The 20,761-nt window shown below is 58.7% G+C and overlaps 1 protein-coding gene across 1 annotated transcript in view; it reads right to left on the bottom strand.

The window, feature by feature from the left end:
• The window catches only part of ADAMTS7 (ADAM metallopeptidase with thrombospondin type 1 motif 7), a 46,478-nt gene that overhangs the window by 25,559 nt on the left and 158 nt on the right, over window positions 1–20,761 (bottom strand). The window contains exons 2-8 of the mRNA XM_054713414.1: window positions 12,718–13,082; window positions 10,327–10,492; window positions 8,485–8,669; window positions 6,596–6,679; window positions 5,812–5,936; window positions 4,351–4,500; window positions 2,496–2,639 (exon numbers count right to left, since the gene is read on the bottom strand). Coding sequence (XP_054569389.1) covers window positions 2,496–2,639; window positions 4,351–4,500; window positions 5,812–5,936; window positions 6,596–6,679; window positions 8,485–8,669; window positions 10,327–10,492; window positions 12,718–13,082 — 1,219 coding nt within the window. The remainder of the gene's footprint in view (window positions 1–2,495; window positions 2,640–4,350; window positions 4,501–5,811; window positions 5,937–6,595; window positions 6,680–8,484; window positions 8,670–10,326; window positions 10,493–12,717; window positions 13,083–20,761) is intronic.

A 20,761-nucleotide genomic window follows, 5' to 3' on the forward strand; every position in this document is an offset into this window, starting at 1 on the left:
ACGTTCTATCTACTGAGCCACACCGGCCAGGGCCAGAGTCAGGTTCTTAACTCCCCAATTTGAGGAGTCTCCTCTGCTTCCACTCCCTCTCTTCCTCCAGCCCCCCTCCCTCGCTGCTAGAGCCACAGCCCTCGCCCTCAAGTCCAACCTGGACGTGGCCACGTCCCCGGGCAAACCCCACAGGGAGTGGACGTCAAGAAAAACAGGCCACGCAGAGACAGATCTGGTCCGCCTTCCAGAACCCCACCACCACGGCGGCGAAGGAATAAACGCGTCCTCGTTGGCGAGAACGGAGAGCAACGATGGCAGATGAAAGGTGCCATGAAATTCTGGTGCACTGGCCCGGCCGGCGTGGCTCCGTGGCTGAGCGTGGACCTAGGAACCAGGAGATCACGGTTCCATTCCCAGACAGGGCGCGTGCCCAGTAGGGGGCGTGCAGGAGGCAGCCGATCCACGATTCTCTCATTATTAACTAGACGCCCGACGCACAAAGATTCATGCCAGAAGGGGCCTTCCTTTCCCTGGCTGCGGGCACCGCCTTCGCTCTGGCCGGAGCCACCTTTCCGCCTTCCTACGCTGCTCAGAGGCCCAGAGCAGCTGGGGGTGGGGTGGAAGCCTGCATCCCACCCTGCCCCCCCGAACACTGAATGCCTATGTATGCAAATCAGCCTGCCATCTTCGTTGGGTTAACTTGCATACTCACTCCTGATTGGCTGGTGGGTGTTGCAAAGATATGGTCAATTAGCATGTTACTCTTTTATTAGGTAGACTAGAGGCCCGGTGCACGAAATTCGTGCATGGGGGTGGGTGTCCCTCAGCCCAGCCTGTACCCTCTCTAATCTGGGACCCCTTGAGGGATGTCCAACTGCCCTCTCACAATCCAGGACTGCTGGCTCCCAACTGCTCGCTTGCCTGCCTGACTGATTGCCCCTAACTGCTTCTGCCTGCCAGCCTGATCACCCCCTAACCCAGTGATGGCGAACCTATGACACGCATGTCAGCACTGACACGCGTAGCCATTTCTGATGACACGCGACCGCTGAGGCGACCGCATGCCGAGGATAAAACATTTGCGAAATAATGTTTTTTCCTCAAAGTGACACACTACCCGAGTTATGCTCAGTTTTTTGGCCAAGTTTGACACATCAAGCTCAAAAGGTTGCCCATCACTGCCCTAACCACTCCCCTGCCAGCCTGATCACCCCCTAACCACTCCCCTACCAGCCTGATCGACGCCTAACTGCTCCCCTGCTGGCCCAATTGCCCCTAACAGCCCTCCCCTGCCAGCCTGGTCACCCCTAACTGCCCTCCCCTGCAGGCCTGGTCGCCCCAAACTGCCCTCTCCTGCAGGCCTGGTTGCCCCCAACTGACCTCCCCTGCTGTCCTGGTCAACCCTAACTGCGCTCCCCTGCAGGCCTGGTCCCTCCCAACTGCCCTCCTCTGCCGGCCATCTTGTGTCCACATGGGGGCAGCCATTTTTTATCTCATTGGGGTGGCTATTTTTACCTCTCTCTCCCTCTCCCTTCCTCTCTGAAATCAATAAAAAAAAAAAAATTAAAGAAAACCTTCGACAGCAAAGAGATCGTTTCCATCGTAACTCCAAGGAAAGAGAGGCTTTGCAGGGAGCAGAAGGAAAACGAAAATCCGCGTAACAATTCCAGAAAGACGACAGAAGGTGCTGGCCCCTCGGAGGTTAAAGGGCACGAGAGATAGGGGCAGAACCAGAATATCGGGGACCAGCTATAACTGTAAGAAACAGGGATCATGCTCGGTTAACCGCGATTGCTCTGTTCCGATTAGAGAAGGAGCCTTCTAGCCTGATGGGACCTGGGAGCCCACCTGGAGGTGCAGCCCATGCTCCCCACCCGGGAGCTGCCTGTTACCATGGAAACTTAACCTTCTTGCAGAAACCAGGGCCGCCAGCCCTTTGCATACCCACAGGCCTTTGCAAACCCCCAGCCCTTTGCATACCCACAGGCCTTTGCAAACCCCCAGCCCTCTGCATACACACAGACCTTTGCATACCCACAGGCCTTTGCAAACCCCTAGCCCTCTGCATACACACAGACCTTTGCATACCCATAGGCATTTGCAAACTCCCAGTCCTTGCATACTCACAGGCCTTTGCAAACCCCCAGCCCGCATTGCCTGTGCACTGCCCATCTGGCACCCTTTGCCTACTTCCCATGCAATCTCTGTCCTCCTCCCCAGTGTAAGCAGCCGCCTATGGGGGTGCAGAGCAGATGCTTGTGGGTGACCTGCTGCTCCCCACGCTGCCGGTGGGATTGGAATCAATGCCACCCTGTCTCTGCCGCATCGGCTCAGGGAGGGGCAGGCGGCCGGACCCCTCGGTTGTCGGGTTACACTAGGAGGGCACGGCCCCTGCGGGTGCCTCTGCCTGGCACCTCGGTACCACTGTCCCCGTCCCCTGCTCAGGCCCTGACCTCGGGGTCCCGGGCGCTGCCCCGGGGGGGTGGGGGCGGGGGGTTACTTACTCGAGGAACCGGGTGATATACTCGCGGCTGCACTGGGACCAGTTGAGGGGCAGGGAGTGGAAGAGCAGCTGCGGAGACATGATGAAGAGCTGCTTCCCCTGCGTGTGGCACTGGTTGCCCGCCCCGTCGTGCGGGATGCCCAAGCTGCGGAGAGGACAGCCCCAGGGGCGGGGTGAGCGGATGGCAGGCGCCGGCCTCCCCCGCCCTCCCTCCCCTGAGGCCCGCATGGGGCCCAATGCTGGTCCCAGGGCAGGCTCAGGCCCCCCAATGGCTGTGTGGCCTTAGGGAAGTCACTGTCCCTCTCTGAGCCTCTAGAAAGTGGGTGAGCCCAGGCCGGCGGGGCTCCGTGGTTGAGCATCAACCTAGGAACCAGGAGGTCACAGTTCGATTCCCTCTCCCTTCCTCTCTGAAATCAATCAGGGCACAGGCCCAGATTGCAGGCTCGATCCCCAGTAGGGGGCCTGCAGGAGGCAGCCAATCCATGATGCTCTCTCATCATTGACTAGAGGCCCTGTGCACGAATTCGTGCACATTGAAAGGAAATTAATTAGAAAAAATATTTTAGAGGCCGGGGAGGGACCGTGGGAGGTTGGCTCCAGGGTGTGTCCGGCCCGTCTCACCCAGTCCCGATAGGGGCTGATCGGGGCCGAGGAGGGACGGCGGGAGGGCTCCAGGGCGTGTCCAGCCCTTCTAGCCCAGTCCTGATCAGCTGGACCCCAGCAGCAAGCTAACCTACCAGTCTGAGTGTCTGCCCCCTGGTGGTCAGTACGCGTCATAGCGACTGGTCAAGCAGTCCTGGTCGGCCGCTTAGCATATTAGGCTTTTATATAGAGAGATGTTTCTATCTCTCTCTCCCTCTCCCTTCCTCTCTGAAATCAATAAAAATATATCTATAATAATAAAAGCGTAATATGCACATTAGACCGGACGTCCTTACAGATGTCCTTCCAGACGACCTTCTGGATGAAGCTGGGGCTGGAAAAGAAGCCCAGGTCCCAGGTGCCAGAGGGAAGCTGGTGCCGGCAGCTGGGGGAAGGAAGGCCTACGCGTGCACGAATTTCATGCATCGGGCCTCTAGTTTCAAATAAAAAACTAAAATAAAATAGCTGCCACAGTGACCAGCTAAGCAGCCCAGCACGGTGGGCAGGTGTGGGGGTGAGGGGTGGAGCTGAGGGCACAGGCCCCATGCGGACGTGTCCGCTGGAGTAGCTTTGGACATCCCGTGTCTCCATCCCCAGGGAGCACGTAGAGGCTCCTCCGAACAGGGTACCCACCTAGGACCACGGAGCAATTAGCCAACAGGGGTTTATCTGCCAGAGACACGAAGAGTCAAAAATGCAAGTCCAGCCCTAGCCGGTTTGGCTCAGTGGATAGAGCATCGGCCTGTGGACTGAAGTGTCCCAGATTCGATTCCCGGTCAGGGCACATGCCTGGGTTGCGGGCTTGCTCCCCAGTGGGGGGGTGTGCAGGAGGCCGCCGATCCATGATTCTCTCTCATCATGGATGCTTCTCTCTCTCGCTCTCTCTCTCTCTCTCTCTCTCTCTCTCTCTCTCTCCCTCTCCCTTCCTCTCTGAAATCAATAAAAATAATTTTTTAAAAAATGCAAATCCTGAGGCAGTGCCCCCTGGGAATGTCTGGCCTGTCCCAACCCCTCAAACAAGACCTGCTCTAGGCCAGGCCGAGGTCCCCCGAGGGTCCCCCTCCTGTTTCACAGGGTAACAACCTGGCTGTGGGCGTGGACGGGGACACGCAAGGCCCAGGCACCGTTCCCTGGGATTTGTAGGCCCGTGGCCGGGCTGCCCAGGGGTCCCCTGGTTGGAGGTGCCAGTGGGACTGCCGGGGGCTGTGGGGTACCTGTGCCCGAGCTCGTGGGCCACGGTGAAGGCCATGGGCAGGCCGGTATCCTCGTTGATGCTGCAGCTGAGGTGGGGCTGGCATATGCCCCCCACGTGGGCCAGGCCCAAGGTCTCACATGGCTGGTCCTTGGAGGTGCACAGATCCTTCCTGCCCAGGCAGAGACAAGACGTGTCCTTCAGGCTGACCTGGCCCCATGCCGGGCTGGCCCTGAGCCGGGCAGGGGCCCCAGGGAAGGAGCTAGAAGTACGCCCACCCGGCCGGTGTGGCTCAGTGGTTGAGCGTCGACCTAGGAACCAGGAGGTCAGGGTTCGATTCCCGGTCAGGGCACATGCCCAGGTTGCAGGCTCCATCCCCAGTGGGGGGCATGCAGGAGGCAGCCGATCCATGGTTCTCTCTCATCATGGATGTTTCTCTCTCTCTCTCTCCCTCTCCCTTCCTCTCTGAGATCAATAAAAATATATTTTTTTTAAAAAGAAGCCCTAACCGGTGTGGCTCAGTGGATGGAGCGTCGGCCTGCGGAATGAAGGGTCCCAGGTTCAATTCCAGTCAAGGGCATGTACCTTGGTTGCAGGCTCAATCCCCAGTGGGGGGCGTGCAGGAGGCAGCTGATGGATGTTTCTCTCTCATCGATGTTTTTCTGACTCTCTATCCCTCTCCCTTCCTTTCTGTAAAAAATCAATAAAATATATTTTTTAAAAAAAGAAAGAAAGAAAGGAAAATGCTGCCTCGGAACAGACTGGCCGCTGGGCTCGTGTGATAAAACTGCACAGAACTCAACGCCACACACACAAGTGCGTGTGACAGTGTGACATCCGGGCGACAGGGGCAGAAAGAGAATGCGGGGACTGGCTAAATACAATAGGAAATACGAATCACGCTCGGTTAACCGCGATTGTGCTGTTCCGATTAGAGAAGCACCGTCTGGCCTGGCTGGGAGCCAAACTAGGGACCTGGGAGCTCACCTGGAAGTGCAGCCCCTGCTCCCCACCCGGGGGGCTGCCTGTTACCATGGAAACTTAACAACCTGATTGCAGAAACCAGGGCCCTCAGCCCTTTGCGGACCCCCAGCCCTTTGCATACCCACAGGCCTTTGCAAACCCCCAGCCCTTTGCATACCCACAGGCCTTTGCAAACACCAGCCCTCATTGCCTGTGCACTGCCCACCTGGCACCCTTTGCCTACTTCCCAGGTCATCTCTGTCCTCCTCCCCAGTGTAAGCAGCCGCCTATGGAGGGGCAGAGCAGATGCTTGTGGGTGACCTGCTGCTCCCCTCGCTGCCGGTGGGACTGGAATCAATGCCACCCTGTCTCTGCCGCATCGGCTCAGGGAGGGACAGGCGGCCCAGACCCTTCGGTTGTCCGGTTACAAGCCCACCATTATTTCCAAACGGAAAGATCCACCTGAGTCCCAAGAGAGAGCGGGACTGGGCTCCCTGAGGGTCCCCCCAGCGAGCAGCACCTGGTGATCAGCACGGCCATGTCGTGGTGCAGCGGGTGGGAGTCCTCGTCCATGTTGAGCCGCTTCTGCCACTCGCAGAAGGTGTTCAGGGTGCTGTGGGCCTCGTGTGTGACCTTCATGTCGTTCTGTGGACGGAGAGGGTGAGGGCCCAGGCCTGGCCGGACGGAGCTCCGCGGGCTCAGGCCCTCACGCACCACGCCCAGCCTTTGCATACCCACAGGCCTTTGCAAACCCCCAGCCTTTGCAAACCCCCAGCCTTTGAATACCCACAGGCCTTTGCATACCCACAGGCCTTTGCAAACCCCCAGGCCTTTGCATACCCACAGGCCTTTGCATACCCACAGGCCTTTGCAAACCCCCAGCCTTTGCATACCCACAGGCCTTTGCATACCCACAGGCCTTTGCATACCCACAGGCCTTTGCAAACCCCCAGCCTTTGCATACCCACAGGCCTTTGCATACCCACAGGCCTTTGCAAACCCCCAGCCTTTGAATACCCACAGGCCTTTGCATACCCACAGGCCTTTGCAAACCCCCAGCCTTTGCATACCCACAGGCCTTTGCATACCCACAGCCCTTTGCATACCCACAGGCCTTTGCAAATCCCCAGCCCTTTGCATACCCACAGGCCTTTGCAAACCCCCAGCCCATGCATACCCACAGGCTCAGAGGGGACAGAAGGAGGACAGCAGTGGCCCGACCACCCCTTCTTCCCGCAGTCATCCCCCCCAACCCCCCCGCGGGGAGTAGGGGGGACTGGTTGGGGGGACCCTCGGCTTCTTACCACCTCGTCTTGCAGCACAATCAAGCGCACGACCGTGATGTGGATGGGGTTTCCGATGCTGGGGTTCTTGAAAATGCCGGCCACCTGCCCGACAGAGGGGGTCCAGTGTCACCCCGCATCTAGGATACGGGCAGCCCCCCACCATCCACCACCCACACCCACCCACATTCACACGCAGGACAGCTCCACAGTGCACCCGGGCAGCCCACGGGCCTCCGCCCCAACCTACACCACGGCTCCCCACTCAGCCCAGGAGAGGAGGCCACCCCCAAAGCCGTGAGGGGTCCGAAGTGCAGGGAATGTGCGGGAGCGCCATCTGCTCATTTATTTATTTATTTTTGTTTAAAAGTATTTTTCTATTGATTCCAGAGAGGAAGAGAGAGGGAGAGAGAGAGAGAGAAACATCAACGATGAGAGAAAACCATGGACCGGCTGCCTACTGCACGCCCCGCACTGGGGATAGAGCCCGCAACCAAGGTACATGCCCTTGACCGGGACCCTTGAGTCCACAGGCCGAGGCTCTATCCACTGAACCACACCAGCCAGGGTGATACATCTGCTCATTTAAAGCTCCCTGAGCCTGGCCCACGTGGCTCCAAGGTTGAGCATCGACCTACGAACCAGGAGGTCAGGGTTCGATCCCCAGGTCAGGACACATGCCTGGGTTGCGGGCTCCATCCCCTGTAGGGGGCGTACAAGAGGCAGGCGATCCATGCTTCTCTCTCCTCATGGATGTTTCTCTCTCTCTCTCTCCCTCTCCCTTCCGCTCTGAAATCAACAATTTATTTTTTTAAAATAAATAAATAAAGGGTCCTAACCGGTGTGGCTCAGTGGATAGAGCGTCGGCCTGCGGACTGAAGGGTCCCGGGTTCGATTCCGGTCAAGGGCATGTACCTTGGTTGTGGGCACATCCCCAATAGGGGGCGTGCAGGAGGCAGCTGATCAATGTTTCTCTCTCATCGATGTTTCTTACTCTCTATCCCTATTCCTTCCTCTCTGTAAAAAAATCAATCCTATCTAATAAAAGAGTAATATGCAAATTGACCATCACTCCAACACACGAGATGGTTGACCCCATGTGGTCAAAGATGGCTGCCCCCATGTGGACACAAGATGGCCACGACAAGATGGCCTGCAGGGGAGGGCCTTTGGGAGGGACCAGGTCTGCAAGGAAGGTCAGTTGAGGGCGATCAGGCCAGCGGGGAGGGCAGTTGGGAGGGACCAGGCCTGCAAGGGAGGGCAGTTGGGGGCGATCAAGCCTACAGGCGAGAGCAGTTAGGAGTGACCAGGCGGGCAGAGGAGGGAAGTTGGGGGCGACCGGGCCTACAGGGAAGGGCAGTTGGGGGGGACCCAGGCCTGCAGGGGAGAGCAGTTGGCGGGGACCAGGCCTGCAAGGGAGGGCAGTTAGGGGTGACCAGGCCTGCAGGGGAGGGCAGTTAGGGGCAATCAGGCTGGCAGGGGAGCAGTTAGGCATTAGGCTGGCAGGGGAGTGGTTAGGGGGTCATCAGGCTGGCAGGCAGAAGCAGTTAGGGGCAATCTGGAAGGCAGGCAGGCGAGCAGTTGGGAGCCAGCAGTCCAGGATTGTGAGAGGGGTGTCCGACTGCCCGTCTAGACCCTACTGGGATCGGGCCTAAATGGGCACTCGGACTTCCCTTGAGGGGTCCCAGATTGGAGAGGGTGCAGGCTGAGCTGAGGGACACACACCCCCATGCACGAATTTCGTGCACCGGGCCTCTAGTAACATACATTTTAAAAGAATATAAATAAATAAATAGCTTACAGACTCTTCCTCCTGTTGAGAACCTGGGCTGGGGGCCAGCCCTCCAGCCTTCCCGCCCCACGCCCACCATTTGCACGGCGCCCAGGTCAACCCCCCCGGGGGCCCTCACCATGTTCATGATGGTCAGCACGTAGCTCTCCACCTGGGGCTGGCCGTGGTGCCGCACCATGGCGGCGTCCGCCACCACCAGAGTCTCCACCCACTTCTCTCTGCTGTCCGAGCTCTGGTACCGCCGCTGCCGCTTCTGCGGCTGGTCGCCGCCGGCCCGCTTCCAGAACTCCTGCTCCAGGGGCGCTGTGACCCCCGGGACAGAGAGGGTGAGCGGTCAGACGGGCCCGGGGGCCCTGTCTCAGGGGCCTCTCCCGCAAGAGCTCTTGGGGACGGCGCTGGGGTGAGGAGGATGGAGCGGCGGGGCCAGGCGCTCCCCTCCCATGGGGCTGGTGCATCGCAGCACATGAATGACCCGGCCTGACCCCCAGGGGACCTCCCTGGAGGCCAGCTCCTCGGCCCCTGGCTGAGGATCAGGGAGGAATCACATCTATGCAGCCGGGGAAACCGAGGCCGAGAAGTGTTTATCTGGCCCGGCCGGCATGGCTCAGTGGTTGAGCGTCGACCTATGAACCAGGAGGTCAGGGTTAAATTACCAGTCAGGGCACATGCCCGAGTTGCAGGCTCCATCCCCAATAGGGGGCATGCAGGAGGCAGCGGATCCATGATTCTCCTTCATCATTGATGTGTCTCTCTCTGTCTCTCTCTCTCCCTTTCCCTTTCTCTCTGAAATCAATAAAAATCCTATATAATAAAAGCCTAATATGCTAAGTGTCCAGTCGTCCATTCATCCAATCAAAGCATAATACGCTAATGAGATGCTAAGGCCGCTCAACCGCTCGCTATGATGTGCACTGACCACCAGGGGGCAGACCGGTAGGTTAGCTTGCTGCTGGGGTCCAGCCGATCGGGACTGAGCAATACGGGACAGATATGCCTTGGAGCCCTCCTGTGGTCCCTCCCCGGCTGGCCAACCCCCACATCCCTCCCCGGCCCTGATCATGCACCGGCGGGGTCCCTCGGCCTGGCCTGCACCCTCTCACAATCCAGGCTGAGGGACTCCCCCGCCCCCCCGCCCCCGTCCCTGAGTGCACAAATTTCATGCACCAGGCCTCTAGCCCAGTGGTCGGCAAACTCATTAGTCAACAGAGCTAAATATCAACAGCACAACGACTGAAATTTCTTTGGAGAGCCGAATTTTTTAAACTTAAACGATTTCTAACGCCACTTTTTCTTTTTTTTAAATATATTTTTTATTGATTTTTTACAGAGAGGAAGAGAGAGGGATAGAGAGTTAGAAACATCAATCAGCTGCCTCTTGCACACCCCCTACTGGGGATGTGCCCGCAGCCAAGGTACATGCCCTTGACCGGAATCGAACCTGGAACCCTTGAGTCTGCAGGCCGACGCTCTATCCACTGAGCCAAACCGATTTCGGCATAACACCACTTTTTCAACACAGACTCGCCCAGGCCGTGGTATTTTGTGGAAGAGCCACACTCAAGGGGCCACAGAGCCGCATGTGGCTCGCGAGCTGCCGTTTGCCGACCACTGCTCTAGGATGCTAATAAATAAATGAATGGCCGAAACCGGTTTGGCTCAGTGAATAAAGCGTCGGCCTGCGGACTCAAGGGTCCCGGGTTCTATTCCGGTCAGGGGCATGTGCCTTGGTTGCGGGCACATCCCCACTGGGGGTTGTGCAGGAGGCAGCTGATGGATGTTTCTCTCTCATCGATGTTTCTAACTCTCTGTCCCTCTCTCTTCCTCTCTGTGAAAAATCAATACAATATATATATTTTTAAAAAATAATAAATGAATGAATGAATGAATGAATGAATCCATAAAAAAGGACCTCCGTGCCCCGCGCAGCCCCCACCCCGAAGGTGGAGGCACAGGAGCCTACCTTGTACCCCGCAGGTGCCACCGGTCCTGGGGCTGCCCTGCTCGGCCTGCCCCTGGGAAGATGGACGCTGGTACACCACGTGGGGCTGGGCGCTTCCGGGCTGGGCCGGGGCTCCTGGCAGGGGCTCGATGAAGTAGTCCTGGTTGTTGAGCCGGAACACACCTTTCTGGAGAGGAGCTCAAGGTCACACGGGCAGCCAGGCTGACCCGGCAGCCGGGGCCCTGGCCTCCTCTGGGGATGCTCGCGGCCCACGGGACATCCTATCCCCTGAGGGAGACTCACACCCAAAGGAAGAGGGGCCCTGGCTGGTGTGGCTCAGTGGATAGAGCGTCGGCCTGCGGACTGAAGGGTCCCGGGTTCGATTCCGGCCAAGGGCACATCCTTGGGTTGCGGGCTCAACTCCCAGTAGGGGGCGTGCAGGAGGCAACCGATCCAGGATTCTGTCTCATCATGGATGTTTCTCTCTCTCTCCCTCCCCCTTCCTCTTTGAAATCAATAAAAAAATATACTTTAAAAAATACAAACGAAAACCAGACCTAACCAGTTTGGCTCAGTGGATAGAGCGTCAGCCTTTGGACCGAAGGATCTGGCCTGGGCCCTGGTCGGGGTGGGTGCACGAGGCAGCCAATCGAAGTGTTTCTCTCACATCAATGTTTCTCTCTGTCTTTCCCTCTCCCTTCCACTCTCAGGCCTAAACGGGCAGTTGGACATCCCTCTCACAATCCAGGACTGCTGGCTCCCAACTGCTCGCCTGCCTGCCTTCCTGATTGCCCCTAACCGCTTCTGCCTGCCAGCCTGATCACCCCCTAACCACTCTGCTGCCAGCCTGTTTGCCCCCAACTTCCCTCCTCTGCCGGCCTGGTCACCCCTAACTGCCCTCTCCTGCAGGGTTGATCACCTCCAACTGCCCTCCCTTGCAGGCCTGGTCCTTCTCAACTGCCCTCCATTGCAGGCCGGATGCCTCCCAACTGTCCTCTCCTGCTGGCCATCTTGTGGTGGCCATCTTGTGTCTACATGGGGGCAGGATCTTTGACCACATGGGGGCAGCTATATTGTGTGTTGCAGTGATGATCAACCTGCATATTACTCTTTTATTAGATAGGATAGAGGCCTGGTACAGGGGTGGGGGCCAGCTGGTTTGCCCTGCAGGGTGTCCCGGATCAGGTGGGGGTTCCCTTGGGGCGTGGGGTGGCCTGAGCGAGGGGCCTGTGGTGGTTTGCAGGCCGGCCACGCCCCCTGGCAACCCAAGCAGAGGCCCTGGTATCTGGAATTTATTTTCCTTCTACAATTGAAACTTTGTAGCCTGGAGTGGAGCCAAGCCTGGGGCTCCCTCTGAGGCTGGCAGCCATTTCTGTTGGGGTTATAATCGAAACTTTGTTGCCTTAAGCGGGTGGGCCCAGCCAGGGTGTGCGGAAAGCTTTGCTTCCCCTGTTGCTGGTGGCAACCCTGGCCTGCTCTCTCAAGCTCCATTCTGCCGCCATTTGTTTGAATTTGTTCACCTTCTATAATTAAAACTTTGTAGCTTGAGTGGAGGCTTAGGCCTGGCTAGGGCAGGCGAAAAGCTTGGCTTCCTCTGTTACCTAGGAAACCTTGCTCTCTGTGGCTGTAGCCATCTTGGTTTGGGTTAATTTTCATGCTCGCTCTGATGGGATGGTGGGCGTGGCTTGTGGGTGTGTCGGAGGTATAGTCAATTTGCATATTTGTCTATTATTAGGTAGGGTGTGTGTGTGTATCCTAATATATAAAAAGCCAGGGGCTGTCACGACCTAAACAACCAGACACACGACCAAACAGCAGGCTGTGTGGGGCAACCAGGCTGGCAGGGGGTGGGGGGGGTAGTGGGGGCAACCAGGCCGGCAGGGGGCCCGTTAGGGGTGATCAGGCCAGCAGGCAGGTGAGCAGTTAGGAGCCAGCGGTCCCAGATTGGAGAGGGTGCAAGCTGGGCTGAGGGGGACCCCCCCATGCACGAATTTCGTGCACCGGGCCTCTAGTATAAAATAAAATCATAATATGCTAATTAGACCGGACAGCCGAACGACTTTCCGGACATCCTTCCAGGCATCCTTCCGGATGACACTGGGGCTGCCAGGGCCTAGGCAAGCTTCAATGGCTGCGAGGGCCGAACCCCTTGGATGATTTCGTGAATGGGGCCTCTAGCATATATATATATAGTTGTTGTTTTTTTAAAAAAATGCAAGTTTGAGAGCCCACCCGGACCTAACCTATGGGATCCCCCATTTGGACATGGCCTGCGGGTGATTCCAGCTCCAAGCAAAGTTTGGGAACCCAAATCCTGGGGAACGCCGGGAGGGCCTGCGTTTTCATTCCCATTTCACAGGCGGGATCCCTGAGGCCCGGGGAGGTGAGTCCGAGGTGAGACGGGGCACTCACCAGGCCGTCGCAGGCGCTGATGGCCGCCAGGCCGCCCTCCTGCTCGGGGCTCTGCACCTGGCCCTGCAGGTGGCAGGCCGGCGGCGCGGGCCTGAGGATGCGCGCGCGCCCCAGGCCGCCGAGCCGGCGCGTCTCGCTCACGAAGCCGGGAGCCAGCAGGTCCGGGCTGGCCCCCAGGTGCAGGCGCAGGTCGCGGCCGCGGAACTGCAGCTGGTAGAAGGCGTAGGCCACGCCGCCCGCCGACAGGGCCCGCTTGCGCAGCGCGCGCGGCCACAGCTCGTAGGACAGGAAGGCGCCCCCCGCGTCCACCCGCACCGGGTGCACGATGTCCCGCGCCTCCTCGGGGCTCGCGGCCGTGGTGGGCCCTGTGGGGAGAGAACCGGGCGATCAGGGACCAGAGGGCGGGCCCACCTCCCCCCTGTGCCTCCCGCGCCCAGCTCTGCTCCTCCAGCTACAGGCATTTGGTCACATGTCTCCTGCTTCCACTACTGCCCACCTGGGACCTCCGCCCCTCACACCATCAGATCCTGGCCTTGCGCTGCTCAAAGCGCCCCTGTGGCCCGGCCCGGCCGGCGTGGCTCCGTGGTGGAGCTTCGACCTAGGAACCAGGAGGTCACGGTTCGATTCCCGGTCAGGGCACATGCCCGGGTTGCTGGCCCGATCCCCAGTGTGGGGCGTACAGGAGGCAGTCCATCCATGGTCTCTCTTATCATGGATGTTTCTCTCTCTCTCCCTCTCCCTTCCTCTCTGAAATCAATGAAAAAAAATATTGAAAAACAAAACAAAAAGCCTTGTTCTCTCATCTCACTACAGCCCAGCCACCTGCTAGACCTCGAGCCGAGTGCCCTGGACACACCAGTGGAGTGCCTCCTGCTGAGATGACCCCACGCCCTGCGTTGCCCACCAGGCCCAGGCCTTCAGGTTTCGTACCTAATAAAGAGTGAATATGCAAATTGACCGTCACACCATCACAAATATGGCGGCACCCAATCCTCTCAGTCCTGCCAGAGTCCTCCAGTCCTTTCAGCCCAGCCGGGGAGGCGGCAGGCACATGGTGCGGCCAGACCTGCCCTCAGCCCCCCAGCCGCCCAGGGCTGGCCTGAGGTGCAGACCAGCCTCAGATGGCAGCTGCCCAGCTGCCCAGGGCCGCCTGAGGCTCAGGTAACCAGGGCCAGCCGAGGCCTGCGCTGCCGGCAGTGGCAGCAGCAGAGATGTGATGGTGGCATCACCTTCCCCTGATCTCCGGGTTGCCTCCCGCACCTGAGGGCTCCTGGACTGTAAGAGGGAGCAGGCGGGGCTGAGGGACCCCCACTCCAATGCATGAATTTTCATGCACCAGGCCTCTAGTGTGTGTGTGTGTGTGTGTGTGTGTGTGTGTGTGTGTATCCTATATAATAAAAGCCTAATATGCTAAGTGTCCGGTCATCCAGTCAGCCATTCAACGAATCAAAACATGATATGCTAATAATATGCTAAGGCTGCTCAACTGCTCGCTATGACGTGCACTGACTACCAGGGAGGCAGACGCTCCGACCGGTAAGTTAGCTTACTGCTGGGGTCCGGCCAATCGGGACTGAGCGAGACGGGCCAGACACACCCTGGAGCCCTCCCACGGTCCCTCCCCGGCTGGCCAACCTCCTGCGTCCCTCCCCGGTCCCGATCATGCACCGGTGGGGGTCCCTCAGCCTGGCCTGCACCCTCTCACAATCCGGGACTCCTCGGGGAATGTCAGAGAGCTGGCCCGATCCTGCAAGCCAGGCTGAGGGACCCCACTGGTGCACGAATTCATGCATCGGGCCTCTAATGTATATATGTGTGTGTGTGTGTGTGTGTGTGTGTGTGTGTATATATTTCATTGATTTCAGAGAGGAAGGGAGAGGGAGAAATAGAAACTTCAATGATGAGAATCACTGATCCGATGCCTCCTGCACGCCCCCTACTGGGGATCAAGCCTGCCACCCTGGCATGTGCCCTGACCGGGAATCGAACCTTGACCTCCTGGTTCACACGTCCATGCTCAACCGCTGAGCCACGCCAGCTGGGCCCTTCGGGTATATTTTCTCAAGGAAGTGCAGGAGCCGGCTGCCTGGGGTGCCTTGCTGTGTGGCTCTGGGCATATCTCCCCCATCTCTGATCTTCAGGAGATCAGCAGGACGAGGCGTTTCCAGACGCCTCCGGGAAGAACTTCTCCTTAAAAGCACATTGCTGTCCCCTGTCCCGGAGGCACTGAATCAGCACCTCCAGGAAACAGGACCAGGAAGTCCTGGGCTTGACCTGGAGCCTCAGGGAAGGAGGGGAATTCCACATCCATCCGGCTACCCTTCGGCAACACCTGGAGGGCTCAGCATGAGCCCAGAGGGCTGACCCTGCACATCCGGGGCCTGGGGTCTAAACCTTCAGGGAATTCTTTTTTTTTTTTTCTTTCTTGTCTTTGTTTGTTTGTTTTTAAGTATATATTTTTTATTGATTTTTTACAGAGAGGAAGGGAGAGGGAGAGAGTCAGAAATATTGATGAGAAATATCGATCAGCTGCCTCCTGCACACCCTCCACTGGGGATGTGCCCACAACCAAGGCACATGCCCTTGACTGGAATCGAAGCTGGGACCCTTCAGTCCACAGGCTGACACTCTATCTGCTGAGTCACACCGGTTAGGGCTGTTTGTTTTTTTAATCATCACCCGAGGATATGTTCAGAGAGAGGAAGGGAGAGTGGCAGAGGGATGAACCTAAACCCTAGGCATGTGGCCTGGCTGGCGTGCAAGGCTCAGGAGGTCACGGTTCGATTCCCAGTCAGGGCACATACCCAGGTTGTGGGCTCAATCCCCAGTAGGGGGCGTGCAGGAAGCAGCCGATCCATGATTCTCTCTCATCATGGATGTTTCTCTCTCTCTCCCTCTCCCTTCCTCTCTGAAACCAATGACAATATATCAATCCTATATAATAAAAGCCTAATATGCAAATCGACCAAACCGCGGAACGACCAGTCGCTATGACGTGCACTGACCACCAGGGGGCAGACGCTCAACACAGGAGCTGCCGCCAGACCGCAGGCCCCAGGCCAGCCAAGGAGGGTGCCAGTGGCCCTTCCCTCATCACCCCGCTGGTCGCCTCCCACAGGGGAAGGTGACCAGCGGTGGCGGCAGGGGGCGGGGCCGGCGAGCAGGCGGCGCCAGGCCGGCCAAGGCGGGTACCAGCAGGGCCCCCTAGATCGCCCTGCCAGTTGCCCCACAGATGAGCCCTGATCGCCCGCTAGGCCTAGGGGCCCTAGCCATGCACAAATTTCGTGCATCGGGCCTCTAGTTAATAAATAAATAAACACCTAGGCATGTGCCCTGACTGGGAATCAAACCCATGACCGGGTGTCCCTGACAAAAATGGGGAGACAAGAGGTGAGCCACGGGGCCCCATGTTTCTAGAAAAATCTCTCCTGGCCAGCCTTGTTTCTGTCCATGGAGGCTCCTGCCATTTGGAAATAATCCTATTTATTACATAGGGTTAATACACTGTCACTGATTTCAGACACACGCCTGGCATGTGGAGCAGTGGGTGGCACAGGGCAAGCATGAGCTACACACGATCGAACATTAGCAAGAGTTTCTACAGGATACGTAGCTATTTCTTTAAACACCTGTTATTCCTTTGCCTAATGGCTTAATAAAAAAAAATTTAAATATAGATTTTTTTAAATTGATTTCAGAGAGGAAGGGAGAGGGAGAGAGAGATAGAAACATCCATGATGAGAGAGAATCCTGGATCGGCTGCCTCCTGCACGCCCCCCACTGGGGATCGAGCTCGCAACCCGGGCACGTGCCCTGACCGGTGTGGCTCAGTGGATAGAGCTTCGGCCTCCAGACTCAAGGGTCCGGGGTTCGATTCCGGCCAGGGGCATGTACCTTGGTTGCCGACACATCCCCAGTGGGGGGCGTGCAGGAGGCAGCTGCGCTCACTCACCGGTGGGGGGGTCCTCACGCGGATGCGGGCCGTCCACGCACGAGTTGGCACGCGGCCTCGACTGAGGCAACTCCGGGCCCGTGAGGAACCGAGGCCTGAGGGGCGCAGGGCCGCTCTGTGTGAGGGGCTCCGAGCAGACCCTCGGGGGGCTGAGTCCCGGCAGGACGCGCCCTAAGGGAGCGGGTGGGACCCTGGTCACAGGCGCCCGCAGTTCCCACAGCATCGGTGGCGGCTAGAGCGGCGGCGAGGCGCGCGCAGGCGGACCAGGTGCGGCCGAGAGCCCTGTCTCGTGAGGTCTCAGGATCTCGCGAGATCAGAGTGGGGCAGCGTGAGGGCGGGAAAGGCTCGCCCCCTCTCTCCCGGTCACGTGAGCAGACTCATGGCGGAGGCATGTGCAGGCCACGTGCTGCGGGCCACACCTGTCAATCAGAGCATCCCGCTTCTGACTGCAGCGTGGACAAGGGGTCCACGTGCACATTCTTTGTTAGCTTTAAAAAGCCACCTCTGGCCCTGGCCGGTGTGGCCCAGTGGACAGAGCCCCGGCCTGCGGACTGAAGGGTCCCGGGTTCGATTCCCGTCAAGGGCATGTGCCTTGGTTGCGGGCACATCCCCAGTAGGGGGCGTGCAGGAGGCAGCTGATCGATGTTTCTCTCTCATCAATGTTTCTAACTCTCCATACCTCTCTGTAAAAAAAAATTTTTAATCAATAAAATATATTTTAATAAATATTTAAATATAGATTTTTTTAAAATTGATTTCAGAGAGGAAAGGAGAAGGAAAGAGAGAGAGAAACATCCATGATGAGAGAATCCTGGATTGGCTGCCTCCTGCACGCCCCCTACTGGGGATCAAGCTTGCAATCTGGGCATGTGCCCTGACCGGGAATCGAACCTCTGACCTCTTGGCTCCTGGGTTGACCCTTAACCGCTGAGCCACACCGGCTGGGCTGGGCTGAGTATGTGCTTAACCACGAGGATGAGCAGGGCGCCTTGCGGGTAGCTGCCCGCCCCCCCCCCCCCCCCCCAGGGAAGGGGAACAACTCCAGGTGAGCCACGGGGGACCTGCAGCAGGTCTGTGCAGGGAGAAGCAGAGGCGTGATCACCAGGGTCAAAGATGAGGGCTTCCCACAGAGGAATCCCCCATGGGCCCCAACTGGCCACTGAATGAGTGTGGCCTGGGGGTGAGGACAGTCACAGTCACTTGGAGGTGAAGGGGAGGCCGCCCGCCGCAGGACACAAGGGGCGTGACCCACTCCAGCCACAGCAGTGTCCCTGCAGGCATGGAGGGGGGGGGGCAGGGAGGTCCCCATAAGGCCGGGTAAGCCAAACCACTGAGGAGAAGGCCCCCAGGGCTCAAACACGTGTCCCTGCCGAGGGACCCACGTCCCTGGGGACAGGCAGTGGGTGCTGTTGAAATTCCCGCAGTAGCCCTTGGGCCAGCTCCACACGACAGAAACTCAAGGTGAGTTACACAGAGGCAGCCTCGGGCCTCGCCCGCGTGGCTCAGTGGTTGAGCATCGACCTAGGAACCAGCAGGTCAGGGTTTGGTTCCCAGTCAGGTCACAGGCCCGGGTTGTGGGCTCCATCCCCAGGGTGACTCTCTCTCCTCATGGATGTTTCTCTCTCCCTCTCTGAAATCAATAAAAATATTTTTAAAAATAAATAAATAAATAAAGAGAGCCCTAACTGGTGTGGCTCTGCGGATAGAGCGTCGGCCTGCGGACTGAAGGGTCCCGGGTTCGATTCCGGTCAAGGGCATGTACCTTGGTTGCGGGCACATCCCCAGTAGGGGGTGTGCAGGAGGCAACTGATCGATGTTTCTCTCTCATCGATGTTTCTAACTCTCTATCCCTCTCTCTTCCTCTCTGTAAAAATCAATAAAATGTTAAAAAAAAAAGTGAGCCCAAGCCCTAGCCCGTGTGGCTCAGTGGATAGAGAATCGGCCTGTGGCCTGAAGGGTCCTGGGTTAGATTCCAGTCAAGGGCACATACCTGGGCTGCAGGCTCCATCCCCAGGCCTGGTCAGGGCATGTGCAGGAGGCAACTCCTGGATATGTGTCTCTCTCTTATTGATGTTTCTCTCTCTGAATCTCCCCCGCCCTTCCATTCTCTAAAATTAATCAGTGGAGCCCTGGCCGGTGTGGTTCAGTGGGTAGAGCATCGGCCTGTGGACTGAAGGGTCCCGGGTTCGATTCCAGTCAAGGGCACGTGCCGGGGTTGTGGGCTGGATCCCCAGTGTGGTGCATGCAGGAGGCAGCGGATCAATGATTCTCTCTCCTCATTGATGTTTCTCTCTCTCCCTTCCTCTATGAAATCAATAAAAATATATTTTAAAAAAGAAGGGCCTTGCCCTGGCTGGCTTGGCTCAGTGGATAGAGCGCCGGCCTGCGGACTGAAGGGTACCGGGTTCGATTCCGGCCAGGGGCACATGCCTGGGTTGCAGGCTCCATCCCCAGTGGGGGGTGTGCAGAAGGCAGCTGATCAATGATTCTCTCTCATCTTGGGTGTTTCAATCACTCTCCTTCTCCCTTCCTCTCTGAAATCAATAAAGAAATATATATATTTTTTTTAAAAAAAGGGCCTTGCCTTTAAAAAAAATAATAATAAAAACCAATGGAAAAATATCCGCGGGTGAGGATTATAAAACAGAAACAAAACAAAACAAAACGTGAGCCCAGGAGGCACGCTCGGTGTGCATGCGCCAGGCTCGGTGGCATCCTGTGGGCAGACGCCTCAAGGGACCCTGAGTGTGAGCGGAATGGGGAGGGCCCCCAGCCACCTCTCCGTGGGGATTCCAGATCCTGCCACTCCCCTCTGGATGGGGGAGCAGATGAGACCGGGCAGGGTGTCTGCGGGGCGCCAGCCTCACATGGCAGCTGGCAGGGACAGGACTGACCAAGGACTCCCTAATCTTCCTGGCTCAGCCTGGCCGGTTAATAAAAGTAACAGCCACTCGAGGGAGGTCATTCCACCGGTCCCTTCTCCCTCCCAGGCGCCCTGGGAGGTAGATGCCAGGACCCCCACTAGACAGGAGGGTGGCCACACGCCTAGATGGGGGGGTGGGGTCAGGCCTGCAGCGGAAGCAGAGAAGGCTCTAATCCCAGGGGACACCCTCCCCCCATTCTTCCGACAGCTGCCACGGACCCAAGTTCAGGCTCAGGGGCAGCCCCCCACTCCCCGTCCCCAACCCCCAGAAACCACATTCCTGCTGCTCCACCATCCCACCCTGTGGGCAGCCCCCGGGGAACCCCGCAGGTCCCTCCCCTGGAACCTGTGCCCTCGTCCCTCCAAGGACCTCCCACCACCTGCTTGGCGGGTGTGAGAAAGAACCGGGGGACGTTGGCGCCCTCTCCATCGCGCACAAAACTCGCTCCAGCGCTGCTCTCATCGGGGACCCCCCTCACCGGCTCCCCAAACCACAATCGCTCCACCAGGCGCAGGCCTCATCCAGAGCCCCCCCCCCCTCCCCCCAAGTTCATCGTCTCCTCCAGTCCCCCAATCTCAGGCCCCCTCCTTGCAAAACCTCCCCGGCGGCCTCCAGCCCGGCTCTCCCCGCCCAGTGTCCCACCGGCCCCATCAGACCAGGAGCTGCCCGAGCGCGGAGGCAGGGAACCCCCACACCCCCGGCTCCTACACCCCCAGGCCGGCTGCTCCGGGCGGGCGCGCGCCGAGAGCTCCCCGGGCAGAGTCTCCTCGGGGAAGGGGGAGAGGCAGGAAGTGCAGGCGGCGCGCGACCGGACCCCGCGCCCAGGGCCCCCGGGCAGATCTGAGTCGGGGCGGCCGGGGCGGGGTGGAGGGGGGCCCGCAGCGCCCCGCAGCCCGCTTGGCACACCCGCGCTCTCCACGGAGGCAGGTGAGAAACCGGGTCCTTGGCGCGCACACCGCGCTCCTTCCAGCCCCTCGGACCAGGGGCCGCGGGAGGGCGCGCGCGGCTGCGCCCCAGCCGTGGGGACCCGGGCGCCCGAAGCGCACAGGGACTCCTTCCCGGCCACGGGCAAGGCCGATGGCGGCGGCGGCGGCGGCATCTGCAGGGCCCCCCCCCACTCCCCCCGCCCGGACCCCAGCCCGGAGCCTCACACCCCGGGGAGGAGGAG

This window comes from Eptesicus fuscus, chromosome 25 (assembly GCF_027574615.1).
Source record: "Eptesicus fuscus isolate TK198812 chromosome 25, DD_ASM_mEF_20220401, whole genome shotgun sequence".
NCBI classification, from domain to species: Eukaryota; Metazoa; Chordata; class Mammalia; order Chiroptera; family Vespertilionidae; genus Eptesicus; species Eptesicus fuscus.